Genomic DNA, 15,697 nt, shown 5'->3' on the forward strand with positions numbered 1-15,697 from the left:
TTTTAAATAAGAATCAGTTACACCTGCTGAAACCTAAAGCATAAAATTAATAAAATGAATGCATGGTGCATATTGGTTTTTTTTAATAAAAAAAGCTTTTCATCACCCAACAATCAATCTCAAAATCATGTAATGTTGCTGCAAACCTGAAATGAACACTACTCAACCAATCACTAAAAAAGAATAATCATAATTGATTTTTCATATTTCTTTAAATAAGTATCCCGAACTCCAAAACAATTCAAACTATCTCCAACCAACATGGGATCATAAATTAATTGGGATCATAATTGATTTTTCATATTTGTTTGAAGAAGTATCCTCCACTCTTTGATCTGTCTCAAGCTTGTCTTGTATATCTCCAAACTGTGAAGCAACCAATCCATACAATGTCCAGGCGACAGGGAAAATCCAATAGTACCATCTCCACCACACGGAAATCCTCTGGGAACAACCAGAAAAGGCATTAGTATCTCTACCTTTTCGAAAAATCTGACACTGGAAAAACAAATAAAGATGACTGAAACTCACTGTTCGTGGAACCATAAATCCTGAGAAAAGGTTCCATATTCCATAGAATGCAGAAGAAACTATGGCAGCAACATTGTGGTTTGGAGTTACAGCCACTGCCATCATCCCATAGAATGTGAAGTATAGCAAGGTAAAGTACATAAAGAAGAGATACCAAAAGAATTTGGCAGCAGTCCATTCAAATCCAATCATGGCATAGACTATGACCCCATATATCACTGCTTGTATAAAGATATGTGGAATCTCAATCATCACCTACGAGAAAAGGAAAGAAATCTGGTGAGGACACAAAGGTGATTTGGTTAATTAATTTCCTCTTAGAAAAAAAAAAAATCAATACGTGCTTTGTTGATCTTCTTAATGAAGGGTATATCAAATACCTGTCCAAAGGCATAAGGTAAGGCAGAATACATTCCAGCTGCTCTCTATAAAAGACTGTTCGTTCTACTGCAATGACAGGCTGAACAGAGGAAGCATTTTTTATCCCAAGGAAAAGAACGACAGCGTACATAGATCCCATTGCATTAAATAGATCCTGTTGCCTTGACCTACAATATCCAATGTCCAGATCAAACTTAAACGGATGGACAAACAAAGTAGAGAAATAGCCCCTAAAGTTTCTTCTTGTGCCATTGTAGTTACTTCCAACATCCATGTAGCAGGTTATAACCATCTTTTATCTTGCTTACTTCTTCAATTCCCTTGATGAAATACAGAAACATATTATCAATGATTTTGCCATGTGAATTGGTAGTCCTAACACGGAACATTCCCATTTGATAGTTGATTATTAATTATAAGTTCTCACCTCAAAGTACTTGATCAGATGGCAGGAATTACGCCCTAATGGACCAACATATATTTCTTCTCCTCGCTTCATTAGAAATAACTGTAATCCCGCATTAATAATTTCAGTTTCTCAAATAAAATAATAACATGCAATAGGTTGCTAGTTCTTTAATCTATAACATTCATACTCATCGAAAGCTTCAAATATATCAATACTTGGTTGGTGAATGGGATACTACTGTTCTTCCTGTGTCCACAGTGTTCCTCACTGTTCTCATTAAAATTGAGCAGCCTTGGCATCAAGCCCAGATGTGGGCTCATCCATGAAGATTACAGAGGGGTTTGCAACAAGCTCGACTGCAATGGTCAATCTCTTATGCTGCTTAGTTGAAAGACCATTCACCCCTGGCAACCCAACTAATGCTCCCCTCAGTGAGTTTAATTCCACAAGTTCCATGACCTCCTCAATGAACATCTGCTCACATGATGCCAATCTATTAAAATTAAAACTGATTAAAATAGCACAAACAACAGATTAATAGGCTGTAACATGGGTATGACCAGAGGAGGTCATTTCTAGGGAGGATAATTCATTATCTTCTCCAGTTCTTGCTTCTCCTTCCTCTGGTAGAACTGCTTGAGGCTTCCCAATGAATCGGAATAGTGCAGAAGCCATCTGATTGATAAGTAGGAGTAGAAAGTACTGTCTAAAGAACCTGCCACAAGAAAATTTCCCGAGTTAGCAAAACATGTAATGATAATCTGAACAGGAAAGCAAGTGGTTGGCAAAGCATGATCTAGTTCACTACATCTCTATCTTGACATGAGGGAAATCACTGGCAATCAGCTGCTTTATATCTGATTCTGGAACACATTCAGCTATGATGGAAACAACTCTATTTGTTGGTTGTTTCAGAGTAGCCATGGAAGAGGCAGCAACACTGCAACCACTAGCTGAAGGGATTAGAGATCCATCATATGGATGGCCGAACCCTGCAACTGGGTTGGGTGAAATTTCAAAAATTTCCTCTCCCCTCATCTGGGAACTACATTCCCTGTTTTAGAAAATCTGCATTTTCAATGATCAGTCTTGAACCATAAACCAAACCAGATCTGAAAACAGAAGCAGGAGAGGGATATACCCAATACGAAAAAATAGTATCTCCCAATGGAGGTGTTTACGCCCAAGGTAAAAACCAAAAACTACTCCCATTGAAAATGACGCAGTGTAGGATGGAGCAGAATCAACAGTGTTCTTCTAAAAGAACTGAACCCTTCACAAGAATTCGCTGGGGCTGTGAGAACAACTTCAGATCAGCCTTTCCCAAAGGCTGATATCAAGATCCAATCTTGATCGTTCTTGCTAGGAGGAAATCGAACTGGTAGTAATGGCGGTGGTAGGAAGGAGGCGGCAAGGAGAAAACAACTCAGTCTCACTAGGTGTTGTGTTCTCTCTGTGAATTTCGAATGTGATGATCTTCTAAAGCTGCCGCCCCCTTCTGCTTTTATAACCTTAAAGAGATAAGCTCCTAATCCCATTAGGAGTTGCTGATCCAAATCATATTTGGATCTGAATTCCATTTAAGAGATAAGAATAGACCCTTATGTTATCTGTAGATTAGATCAGCCCTCTCCTAATCTGATTAGGAGGTTTCCCGATTTGAATCTGTATTCAGATTTAGACTCTCTGAGTGGATAGGGTAAGACCCTATCCTATCTACTAATCTAATCTCAGATTCGCCCCCTCTTTAACTGATCAAATCAGCCCAGTTTGAAATGGGCTTTAGGCCCAATAAGATTATATGCTCACTTAGCCTTCCAAACTGCTGCTCAGTTGGGCTTCATTGTATGGCGTGGGACCCAAGCATTGATCTACACCCAGTGAACCCCTTGAGCCCATCACATGGACTCTATGGGCCCAACACTTACACTAAGTGGTCCCTAGGGCAAACCACATTGTAACACTCAGGGACTATGGGCAGATGCAAGATTAGCCCATCAGGTATTACCTTCATTGGTCTTACACTTAACCTCTTAGCTCATAATGATGAAACACTACCCGACAAGAGAGGACCTCTCCCTCGGTTGCAAGGAATAGTGCTACACTCTTTACTCACATTGCAAACATTTTGAAACCGTAACATATATATACTTTTATATCTCATATAAAATATATTTTGCAAAACAAATCTCAACGATTGAAATCGGCTGCCGGCAGTCTTAGCTTCCATCAGAGAGAGTGCATCCCTAATCATTACCTTTGTCCGACAAAGGGGTTGATCCTGTCACTATGATCACCCACTCAAATGAATTCTTGGAATGCCCCAACATACCCAGGTTTTGACCCCCACTAAGGATCTCACTGATTGGCATGTCAAAGGCAGCCTAATCCGACATCTAGTGTAGTATCATAATCGAGTCTAGGGGTTAGGTGTAACTTTCCAGTTTTGCCTACTAATCTTCAAGGTCCAGGGCAATATTGAAAATCTAGTCTGGTTCAAAGTTTCAAGTGATCCTATACTGCATGTGCTTTGGGTCTCACCTTGGCAGCTGAGATAGGCCACCCCAACACTTGACAACACACCAGTGTCAGCATTAGATAAATCTCCCTAGACTTATCCAATGGCTGTGAATATTCTAAACTAACACGAGTCTCATTAAGTGTCCAGTTTAAGGGTATTACATAGAAACATCACAAGAACATGAATCAAATATGCACTTCATTCATTTACAATAAATGTCATAAGTACATCAAACTGATTGGAGCTAAGGGCATACAACTATCTAACAGCCAGAGTCCCATACTTTCCATGTGCTTGGACTTCGAGTGGGCTCGAGGCTCCATAGCCTGAGCAATCGCTCCATTGTTGTCACACAACAACGGGATGGGTGATGTGCTGGACGGAACTACTCCCAATTCATGAATGAACTTTTTCATCCACATGGCTTCCTTGGCAGCTTCACTTGCGGCAATGTATTCGGTTTCAGTTGTGGAGTCTGTCGTGGACCCCTGTTTGTTGCTTTTCCAGCAAACAGCACATGATCCTATCATGAAAACATACCCAAATGTAGACTTTCTATCGTCTGGATCCAACTGGAAATCAGCAATAGTATACTCCTGGATCTGTAGTGAGTTACCATCAAATACTAGACAAAACTCTTTTGTCCTTCGAAGGTACTTAAGTATATTTTTCACAACGGTCCAGTGCTCCTGTCTTGGGTTGGCCTAGAATCTGCTTACCACACTCACTGCCTGAGCAATGTCAGGACGAGTGCATAGCATGGCATACATGATGCTCCCTATGGCTGAGGCATAAGGAACATCCTTCAAGCCCTCAATCTCCTCAGAAGTCTTGGGAGACATCTTCTTTGAGAGAGTGACTCCATGCCTGAAGGAACATTTCCCTTCTTGGAGTTCTCCATGTTGTATCTCTTGACAATTTTGTCAATGTAGGCAGATTGGGATAATCCTATTATCTGCTTTGATCTATCTCTATAGAGTCAAAGACCTAGTGTATAGGAGGCTTCTCCAAGATCTTTCATGGAGAATTGCTGTGAAAGCCATACTTTCACCGTAGTCAACATTCCTACATCATTCCCAATGAGTAGAATGTCATCTACATATAGAACCAGAAACGTAACCTTATCCCCACTGGACTTCCTATAAACACAGGGCTCATTCGGGTTCTACTCAAAGTCAAATTTTTTGATGGTAGAGTCAAACCGGATGTTCCAACTCCTATAAGCTTGCTTAAGTCCATATATGGATCTATTTAACTTACATACCATGTGTTCCTGACCCGCAACTATGAAACCTTGCTGTTGCTGCATGTAAATATCTTCAGTAAGATCTCCATTCATGAACGTAGTTTTGACATCCATTTGCCAAATCTCGTAATCATGGTATGCTGCTACAGCTAGTAGGATCCAGATGGATTTAAGCATGGCCACAGGCGAAAAGGTTTCCTTATAATCGATGCCCTCTTTCTGAGTGTACCCTTTTGCCACAAGACGAGCTTTGTAGGTCTCAACCTTACCATCGGGGCCCTTATTCCTCTTATAGATCCATTTGCAACCAATCGATTTCACCCCGGGGGGTGGATCTACCAGAGTCTAGACTCCATTGGTCTCCATTGAGTCCATCTCAGCTCTCATGGCATCTACCCACTTCAGGGAATCTATATCCAACATAGTTTCCACATAAGTCACGGGATCCTCCTCACTAGTCAAGGCTTCCACCATGTAACTATCCTGGTCATAGCCAAAACAGACTAGTGGCCTGGACACCCGGGTAGATCTTCTAGGTTGGTCAATACCTGGAACCTGTGGGACACCTCCCACTGACCCTAAGCTCTCCTCATCAAGAACTATTTCCTGACGATGTGAGTCTAGGATGTAATTTGTCTCCAAGAACTATGCGTTTCGGCTGTAGAACACCTTCTGCTCACTTGGGTCATAGAATAGGTAACCCATAGAGCCTTTTGGGTAGCCTATGAATAGGCAACAACTTGTCTTGGATTCCAACTTGTCTGCACTCATTCTTTTAACATGCACAAGACAACCCCAAATCTTTAAGTGTCTGACACTTGATTTCTTTCTGGTCCAATGTTCGTATGGAGTGCTCGGAACCGATTTGGTTGGAACCCGATTCAGCACATATATCGTAGTCTCTAATGCGTAACCCCAAAAGGATATGGGTAACTCTAAGTGTATGAGAAGTGACCGGACAATATCCAATAAGGTCCTATTCCTCCTCTCTGAAACACTGTTAAGCTATGGTGTAGTAGGAGGAGCCCATTATGACACTATCCCGTTGACCCTCAAGTAGTCCCTGAATTCATCAAAGAGATATTCGCCTCCTTGATCTGATTGAAGGGCCTTGATTTGTCTCCCTAACTATTTCTTGACCTCTTGTCTGAACTCTTTGAACTTTCAAAGGATTCGGACTTATGTCTCATTAGGTACACGTAACCATACCGAGAATAGTCACCGGTAAATGTAATGAAATACACGTGATGGTTACGAGTCCTAACTCTCAGGAGACCACATACATCACTATGTATAAGGTCAAGCGTGCTTGTACTACTTTCAGGCTTACTGTTAAATGGTCGTTTTGTCATCTTACCCTGAAGGCAAGGCTCACAAGTGGGAAGATCTTCTACAGTTAGAAAATCCAAAGGGCCATCCTTTACCAGCCTTGTGATACGGTCAACACCGATATGGCCAAGTCGATAATGCCACAGGCACGTGGGATTAACTGTATCACAGATCCTTTTCTTGGAGATTTCAGTCGACATAGTTTCAACTATGTTAGTTTCTAGAGAAGGATGCAGAACATAGAGACCATTCTCTAGTTCCTCGTATGCGATGAATCTATTGTTACTTTTAATAGTAATCGTATTACTGAAGAAAAGAGAATAACCATCAGCACACAGTTTTGAGACAAAAATCAAATTTCTTCTTAAATTCTATACAGAAGACAATCTTTGAGTACAATTATTCATTCTCTAAAAATTAACTCTACGGTTCCTGTAGATGCAGCTGCAACACTTGTAGAAGTCCCCAAGTAAAGCATTACTTCTCCTTTACTCAGTGAGTTACACACATGAGTTGAAGCCCCGAAGTCAATACACCAGGATGCAGAAGCAACCAACAAATTGGTTTCTATGACACAAGATTCGAGATTACCTTTCTTGGATTCCAGGTATTGAGGACAGTTCCTCTTCCAGTGGCCGGTCTGCTTGCAATAGTGAGTCATCTAATGCCTTGTCCTTCCTCTGCTTTTTGGGTTTGGTGGCCTTCTTCTAGGGCTTTCTCTTTACCCTCCTCTTCTTGCCCGATTTTCCTGATTCAACAAGCATGGCAATGGGCTCATCCTTCTTAATCAATTCTTCGACCCTCTACAACATATTGCTGAGTTCCTGCAAGCTGACATTCAGCTTGTTCATGTTGTAATTCATGATGAATGGATTGAAGGATGGAGACAAAGAGTTGAGAATATCATCAATTTGGGTTACCAGATCCAGCCCGGATCCAAGAGCCTCTAGTTCGTTAATATAACCCATCATTCAAAGACAATGGTCGTGAACTTGTTGGCCCTTGGACATCTGCATGGTCATGATTTGTTTCAAGACCTTCTGTCGAGTAGAACGGTTATGCTCTTCATATATTGTCTTGAGATTGTCCAATATGTCCTTAGCAAGTTCGATTTGATCGAACTGCCTCTGTATTGGATTATCCAACGAGGCAATGATATAGCAGCAGACAAGAGAGTTCTTCTCCTCCCATTCTTGGTATTCTCTTCTCTGGGCCTCAGAAGCCCTATCTCCCGGACGATCTGGGGAAGGATTCTTGGCCACCTTATCCGGCTTCTTAGAGGTTAAGACCAGCATAAGGTTTCGGTACCAGTCAGCATAGTTTGGGCCCTTAAGCTTGTTGTCGTCAAGAAGCTTTGCAAATTGTCCGTTTGCCATTTTCTGATAAAAGAGCAAACATCAGTCCACAACCTAATTTGATTCATGTTCATTACATAGATATGGCTTTTAATCTATATTCCATTCCCATTTGTTCATCTCTGAGATTTCCCTCCTATCTCAGTGACGGAGACAGTGACTTGTCTCTAGAAATGTGGGAAACCGCATAGGGTGCATGGAGCCAACTGTTTCAGCTGCAAAACCCCACCACCTTTCTGTGAAGGATCATATCCACTCATCATATGAGCTTTCCCTTTGGCCTCTGTCAGACAAGGTTCATAGCCATTTTAGGTTAAACCTTTCTGTCGAGTGAGTGCTCATCCATCATATTCGGGAACGCCAAGGTACCATGAGAGAGTTCCCATTTTCTGGTGAAGCCCCTCCAACATCAGTCTATGACGCCCCTATCATCTTATGAAACCCTTAGACAAATCCAATAGCAAATGGATAGCCCATTTTTCGGTGCTTTTCCTCATTATTGAAGGACCCATTCTCATGCTAATGATGGAAGGCCTTTAGAGAGTTCATCATATGAATCTCCCTATCACATGCACTCATATTGCTAGAGGAACAATAATTATGCCCTAGCTTAATTTAGGTCAAACCAGAGTGGCTCCCATTGACTTTCATAAAACTAGATTTCGGTGGGCCATAATCGGATAGGATTCCACACATATCCTCTTCATGAGGTGTGGGGCCCACCACTGAGGGAGATCATCCAATGATCTTTAGGGACACCATGGAAATGATGTGCATTCAACCATGGTGTGTACAAGAGCCACTGTCGAATCTGCATGGGCCAAGTACTTATGGCCCATGAACATTGGACATTACGCATTCAAACCTCACATGCATGGATAAATTGATCCAATCAATTAAATATCTGTAAAGCCCATTAAAACCCATTTTAATCCATAACATTAACAATTAACATTATCTAGGTATATGGGCCGAATTAGGGTTAAGCAAATCGGCCCATATAGCTTTCCTACAGAGGTGGGCTTTTAGTAGTTTTAACAATTTAAAACTAGGCCTTACAGGTTGGGCCGATATAAACTCTTAATTAATTATCAATCCTTAGGCCCATCAATGGGAAATTAGGACTGACAATCAGCCTCCATTGAACCCTAGATTCGATCCAACCAGTTTGGACCAGTCTGGTTCAAATGGGTCTAGGGTTTGATCTTTAATTAAAGATTTAAGCCAAGAAAATGATTTGAAATTAAATACTGATCAAAGAAAAGCAAGAATCAGTCAAAGAGGGCTATTCGCACATCACATCCTACAAAATAGAGGTTAAATCATAGAATGCAGTTTCATAAACTGCAAATCACAGATTGCGATATCCCCATCTGTGAAATCTCCTTCCTACGCCGCCATCTTTGATCCAAGAATAATAAAATAGAAACCCTAAATTTCTATTAATATTACATCAGATCAAATCCTATACATTCATTCTAAAAAATAAAAATAAAAAATTATTTTACTGACCAAAATAAATAGGAACTGCAAAATCGCTGTTTCTGTGCCAATCAAGATCTCGATCTCCAGTTGTACGAACAACCCATAAATCAAGAAAATTATAAAGAACAATTTTAAATAAAAATAAAATTTAATTTTGGACCATTCACCCTCTATCTAAAAAACAAATTTTCAGAAAAAAAATCCCTAATCTGCGCAAATCGGGTAGAACGCCTTCTGCCCATTTGTGTAGATTCAGATTTGCATTAATTCGGTTCAACACTAGAACCTGGCTCTAATACCACTGAAGGGATTAGAGATCCATCATATGGATGGCCAAATCCTGCAGGTAAGTTGGGCGAAACTTCAAAAATTTTCTCTCCCCTCATCTGGGAATCACATTCCCTGTTTTAGAAAATCTGCATTTTCAATGATCAGTCTTGAACCATAAACCAAACCAGATTTGAAAACAAAAGCAGGAGAGGGATATACCTGATACGGATAAATAGTTTCTCCCAATGGAGGTGTTCACACCCAAGGTAGGAACCAAAACTACTCCCACTAAAGATGGTGCAGTGTAGGATGGAGTAGAATTAGCAGTGTTCTTCCAAAAGAACCGAACCCTTCACAAGAATTCGCTGGGGTTGTGAGCATAACTTCAAATCAGCCTTTCCCAAAGATTGATATCAAGATCCAATCTTGATCGTCCCTACTAGAAGGAGGAAATGGAACTAGCAGTAATGGCGGCGGTAGGAAGGAGGCAGCAAGGAGAAAATAGCTCAGTCTCACTAGGTGTTGTGTTCTCTCTGTGAATTTCGAATGTGATGATCTTCTATTTGGATCTAAATTTCCTTTAAGAGATAAGGATAGACCCTTATCTTATCTGCAGATTAGATCAACCCTCTCCTCATCTGATTAGGAGGTTTCCATATCTGAATATGTATTCAAATTTGGACTCTCTGAGTGGATAGGGTAAGACCCTATCCTATCTGCTAATCTAATCTCAGATTCACCCCCTCTTTAACTGATCAAATCATCCCAATTTGAAATGGGCTTTAGGCCCAATAAGATTATGTGCTCACTTAGCCTTCTAAACTACTGCCCAGTTGAGCTTCCTTGTATGGTGTGGGACCCAAGCATTGATCTACACATCAGCCACAAGGGTTCGGCGCTGCCTTTGTTACAAGGCCTAGCCGAATTCACTGGAAAGCCCAGTGAACCCCTTGAGCCCATCACATGGACTCTATGGGCCCAACACTTACACTAAGTGGTCCCTGGGGCAAGCCACCTTGTAACACCTAGGGACTGTGGGCAGATGCAAGATTAGCCCATCAGGTATTACCCTCAATGGTCTTACACTTAACCTCTCAGCCCATAATGATGAAACACTGCTCTACAAGAGAGGACCTCTCCCTCGGCTGCAAGGAACAGTGCTGCACTCTATACTCACATGGATCCTGGGAATTAAAACCTTTGCAAACATTTTGAAATTGTAAACCAAACATTTTGAAACTGGGAATTAAATCCTAGGAATTTAACAGTTTCCTCCTATTATTTGTAGAGAAAGAACATATTGGCCATGAAAAAGCCTCTGGACTTCAGGTGATCCACTGTCAAAATACTGTCCAAACCCCTATTCCCGCAAACCAAACAGGTCTAAATTTGGAATATATTGGTGAAAGTTATAAAGAATGTACACTGCCTATGATCATTATTGGAATTATCTTCTCTGCAATCCAATGCAATCACAGCCCGGGCTTTTCTCAGAGCTGTAATAAAGAACCACATACCATTACTGGCAGAAAAAGTGGCAATTTAACTATAGCTCTATAAAACATGAAGTCCTTGTAGACTTACGGTTTAGGTAAGCCAAGGAAAGGGTCACCACACTATCAGGCCTCCTTACATCTACACTGAGTTTTGCAGTTCTTGACCTAACATGCCAATCTGCTAAAACCCGAACATTCTAATTCTTCCACATGCTTGGATTGAGTACTTGCCTTAGGCCCAACCCAGCCACCTCCCCTGACCCAACCCAACCCAAACATTCTTCCCCACTCTACTCTTTGCATTCTCCTCGGAAGGATCTAGACATGCTAATTAATGCAGCACGTCCATCGATTGAATGTTTGGGTTGATACTTATAATAGTTGCTTCTGCTACAGAGGCAAACATCCCTTGGTGGCTAGTCAACAAATAACGTTTCGTGTTTTTCTACAAATGCAATTCAATCATTAACAAATGTCTTTGTATTATTTTAAAAATAAATGTTTGAAATAAAAAGTAACACTTACAGTTAAATTCTGTAAATCATTGTCATGATTGACACTAAACTGATGGTAAAAGGGGCTTTGAAAACCATGACCTAAAGAGTGGTTTGGAAATTGAGATGATTCCCCTTGGGAGCCCTTATTTATAAATGATGAACACAAAGATCAATTTAATCCATAATAAACTTTAATATATATATATATAAACAAACTATTACCTGTCTATTAGTCGATCTAGCCTCCAGTTCATCTGCTCGAGCTCGTAATTCCCTATTTTCCTCAACCAATTTATTTGCATGGTCTTCAGCTGTCGTTTGCCCTTCTTGTGCAGCTCTTGTTTGCTCACCATTCCTCTGTTGGGGACCATTGAACCTAGTTGGGGTTGGGCCCAACCCTAGTCCACGCACTCGGCCATGACGCTCTAGGCCCATGAAACGAGCATATATGTCATTCGGTCCATTATCCTCTACCCGATCTTCTGGATATTGTGACATATAATTTTGCATTTGTTCCTTAAATAGAATGCAAATATTGAATGCATTAGAAGACCATCTGTTAATATGATATTAATAATAATGGTTTAACATGTCCTTAATAAATTATAAGGTTTCATATTTAAAATATGGTTACCATTCTCTCAGCAGATTGTGGATCAACACGTGCCCCATCTTTCTTCCTATGAGTCGCAATAAATACCTCTGTACGTGATATTTATTGCGACTCATAAATACCATTATCTTAACAAATAAAAGATTTACTAACAACAAACTTGATAAATCAAATAACATGATTACCAACTCTTCCTGAATCCTTGCATAACTTTTTGCACCAGCAGTGTGCTTTAATCTTTGCTTGGAGCAATTAGCTTTATTGGTTGTAGCTCGTGCCTATAATCATATATACAAGTATGTTAGATAGTCAATTCATTCAATGTGGATATTGTTTTAGAATATCTGTCACACTTACAATCCCCTTCTTAGACTTCCAAAAGTTAACCAATTTATTCCATTACTCTGGATCAACCCGTTTGCCAATTTGTATTGATTCTACAATATCTGGATTTGGGTCAAAGTACTTGGTCTTCAAATCACATTTACAATCTTTCCACTTCTTACCCAAAGTCTTCATAGAAAAGTCTTTCAACTGCTCATCAACATCAGATTTTTTCTAGAACCAATATAAAACATCAATCAATATGTCTACACAAGATAAATAATAATATTAAAATGCACAATGTATTGATTACTTCAACTATGTCCCATATGTCATCCTTTAATTCATTGGGGACTTTTCTCCAGTCTACAAAGTCTATGGGCAATTTATATGGCATTCGTGCAATAGAACCCAAAAACTTAATCAATTGCTTTGCACCTTCACCACTTGGTTGATTATGTTCATTTATCTCAACCTTAATCTGCTGCCCTTTTGGCATGTTCCAAACATCTAATGCCATGATTGGGCCTCTCAGCCTACATATGTTAGTAGAAGATGACACTCCAGCAGGCTGGCCTATAGTGGATTCTTCTTGCATGTCTGTGTCAGGTGTCGGGGACTGCATTGAATCATCGTCGCTCTCATGTCTTGGTATAGTGGTTGGTTAGGGTATTGGTTGGCTTGTTTGTGAACCTGTTCTCTTTCTTCTAATTAACCAACGCAAACTCATTTTCACCTATTTTCAAAATGGTTAGTTTATAGTTATTTTAATTTATTAAAATTGAAAAAGAAAGAAATATAAAGGAAGTTGACCACCAGTCACTCAAGAGAAAAAGAAACAAAAATATGCACAAAGATAAAAAAAACCATTAGCCAACCATGCACAAAGTTAAAAAAAAAAATAGCATACTTGGAATTTGTAAGGCATTATACAACCTAAAATAATATTTCATTGTTCTCTAGTGATAGAATAAAATTCACATTGACTTTAACTTTAGTCAAGATCATATTCATCATTATCTTCAAAATTAATGGCATCACTATCAATTTCCCCATTATTATTGTTAGCATCATTGGATTCAATATAATCATCATCTTCTTCACCCACTCTAATTGATTGTATGGAATCATAAGCTTGCTCAATCTCTATACCCGGTGCATCTATTCTATCCCAACTAACATCATCAGCACTTAATGAGATATTGCCTGCCAAGTTTTGCACACTCTGAAGCTCATATGGAATTTCACCATTAGCTTCATTCTCATCAACATCCCCACGCATATCATATAAGTCTCTAGGCTTTGTCTTAACAACAACATGCCAATTTGAATTAATGGGATCTTGGACATAAAATACCTGTTCTGCTTGAGATGCTAAAACAAATGGTTCATTTGTACGCAATAAGTGATTGAAGTTGACAAAAGTAAATCCAAAATCATCAACCTTCATCCCCTTACTTTGAGCAACATCGACCCAGTTACACTTGAATATCATTACTTTCAAATGCTCATAATAATTCAATTCTATGATATCGGTGAGCACCATAATATGCAATGTCACCTAAAACTAGGTTTTTATCTCGTGTACTAGAAAAACTATTTGTTTTTGCAGTCACAACAATGCCACTATTTTGGGTTTTCCTATTTGCTTCATCTTCCTTTATATGAAACCTAAACCCGTTTATGCTAACTCCTTTATATCTCTTTGCAGCTATGCATGGGCCACTAACCAACCATTTCAAACTATTCAAAATTTGTTCCTTTCCCTCAATACGCAATGCCATTATCTATATAAAATTTAAAAGATATCTTACTAGAAACATGATAGTTGATTAACATCAAATATTTCCTAGAAGGAAACTTTAAGTATGCATTACTAACATGGTTCATAAACCAAGTAGGAAACTCCTTATTGTGTATTCTCTGCACAACATGTGGTCGTTATCTAGGGTTCTCTCCACGAATCTTTTCAAGGTGTTCCCTACAATTGCATAGAATTGTAAACATGAGTCATGGTTATAATGGAGAATTATTCATCAGAAATCTAAAACATACAACAACCTAGTCAACTTACTAAATATATGGGCCAACAGCATCACAAATGCATAACACATACAAGTGTGCTTTCATCAATGTTTCCTTGTCCAATTTAACTTTAGAGGGACTTCCAATGCCATGGCATATGCCCGAGAAGATTTCAAATCCTTCGTCAAGTTCACGAAGCCCATCCTCTTTATTTCTTATTAGCCTATTTAGTCTAGTTTCAACACCTTGGAGGTATCTAGAACAGAAGGTCGTGCACTCATCCACTATGTACCCCTCGGCTATACATCCTTCTGGCCTACTTTTATTCCATACATATGACTTCAGCGTACGAAGATACCTATCCACAAAAAAAAGAATGAACGGAAATGGTTTAATAAATAGATTAATAAAATAGAAAATGTCCAAAATTGAATATAATTGGCATACCTCTCTATTGGGTAGATCCAACGATACTGAACTGGCCCAACTAGCCTAGCCTCTTCTGTTAGGTGGATGGGCAATTGTACCATAATGTCAAAAAATGGAGGTGGAAAAATCATCTCTAACTGACAAAATACTATTGCAATATTGGGTTCCAGACTAGCAAAGTCATAACCCTTTGCAACCGTTGAACATAAGTTCCTAAAGAACTTGCATAATTCAACCAAAACAGAACTCACATTCTTCGGTAACACCCTCTGTAAGGATATGGGAAGCAATTGTTGCATCAGTATATGGCAATCATGACTCTTCAGCCCCTTAAGCTTGTAGTTATTATTCACTTGCAATAAGCGCGAAATGTTGGATGTATACCCATCTGGAATCTTCACATTACAAAGTACTTGACAAAAAATAGTCTTCTCTTTCTTATTCATTGTGTAGCATGCTGCATGTAGATAGGTTATATCAGGCCGAGATCCAGGCTTAGGGTGAAGTTCTTCTCTTATGCCTATATGTTGTAAGTCCTGACGTCTTTTGTCTTCCTTTCAATTATCAATAGTGTCCCCAATAAACTGTCACATATATTCTTTTCTATGTGCATCACGTCCAAATTGTGTCACAACAAGACATCTTCCCAATAAGGCAAATTAAAAAATATGCATATTTTCTTCCAATTGTGCTTATCACCATTATGATTTATCATTATTAGAGTTCTCCCCACGTTTTCTCTTTCTTCCACCGTTGGATTCATTTCCCTTTCCAAGTGTGTAATCT

General features: G+C 39.5%; 1 protein-coding gene and 1 pseudogene across 1 annotated transcript; both read right to left on the minus strand.

Annotated features, from left to right (window-relative positions):
- Positions 1-267: 267 nt before the first annotated feature.
- LOC148852971 (pleiotropic drug resistance protein 1 pseudogene) lies at positions 268-1,204 on the minus strand (annotated as a pseudogene).
- A 9,813-nt stretch (positions 1,205-11,017) lies between these two features.
- LOC148852972 (uncharacterized) lies at positions 11,018-13,055 on the minus strand. Its single transcript, XM_088945875.1, has 5 exons — positions 12,771-13,055; positions 12,548-12,691; positions 12,319-12,411; positions 11,743-12,036; positions 11,018-11,023 (listed from the first exon to the last, which is right to left on the minus strand). The coding sequence occupies exons 1-5, from the start codon at positions 13,053-13,055 to the stop codon at positions 11,018-11,020; spliced, it is 822 nt and encodes a 273-aa protein (XP_088802001.1).
- Positions 13,056-15,697: the final 2,642 nt, after the last annotated feature.

The sequence above is a fragment of the Nelumbo lutea genome, chromosome 5, assembly GCF_056320005.1.
Source record: "Nelumbo lutea isolate HS-2025 chromosome 5, American lotus-T2T, whole genome shotgun sequence".
In the NCBI taxonomy this organism is placed as follows: domain Eukaryota; kingdom Viridiplantae; phylum Streptophyta; class Magnoliopsida; order Proteales; family Nelumbonaceae; genus Nelumbo; species Nelumbo lutea.

What these genes read in the sequence shown, in the direction of transcription:
- LOC148852972 (XM_088945875.1), bottom strand. Translation starts at nt 13,055, where the DNA reads ATGCAAGAAGAATCCACTATAGGCCAGCCTGCTGGAGTGTCATCTTCT. An exon ending in CAATACAAATTGGCAAACGG is followed by an intron (nt 12,412 to 12,547) that starts GTTGATCCAGAG and finishes ATATGATTATAG; the next exon opens with GCACGAGCTACAACCAATAA. An exon ending in CAAGGATTCAGGAAGAGTTG is followed by an intron (nt 12,037 to 12,318) that starts GTAATCATGTTA and finishes ATTCTATTTAAG; the next exon opens with GAACAAATGCAAAATTATAT.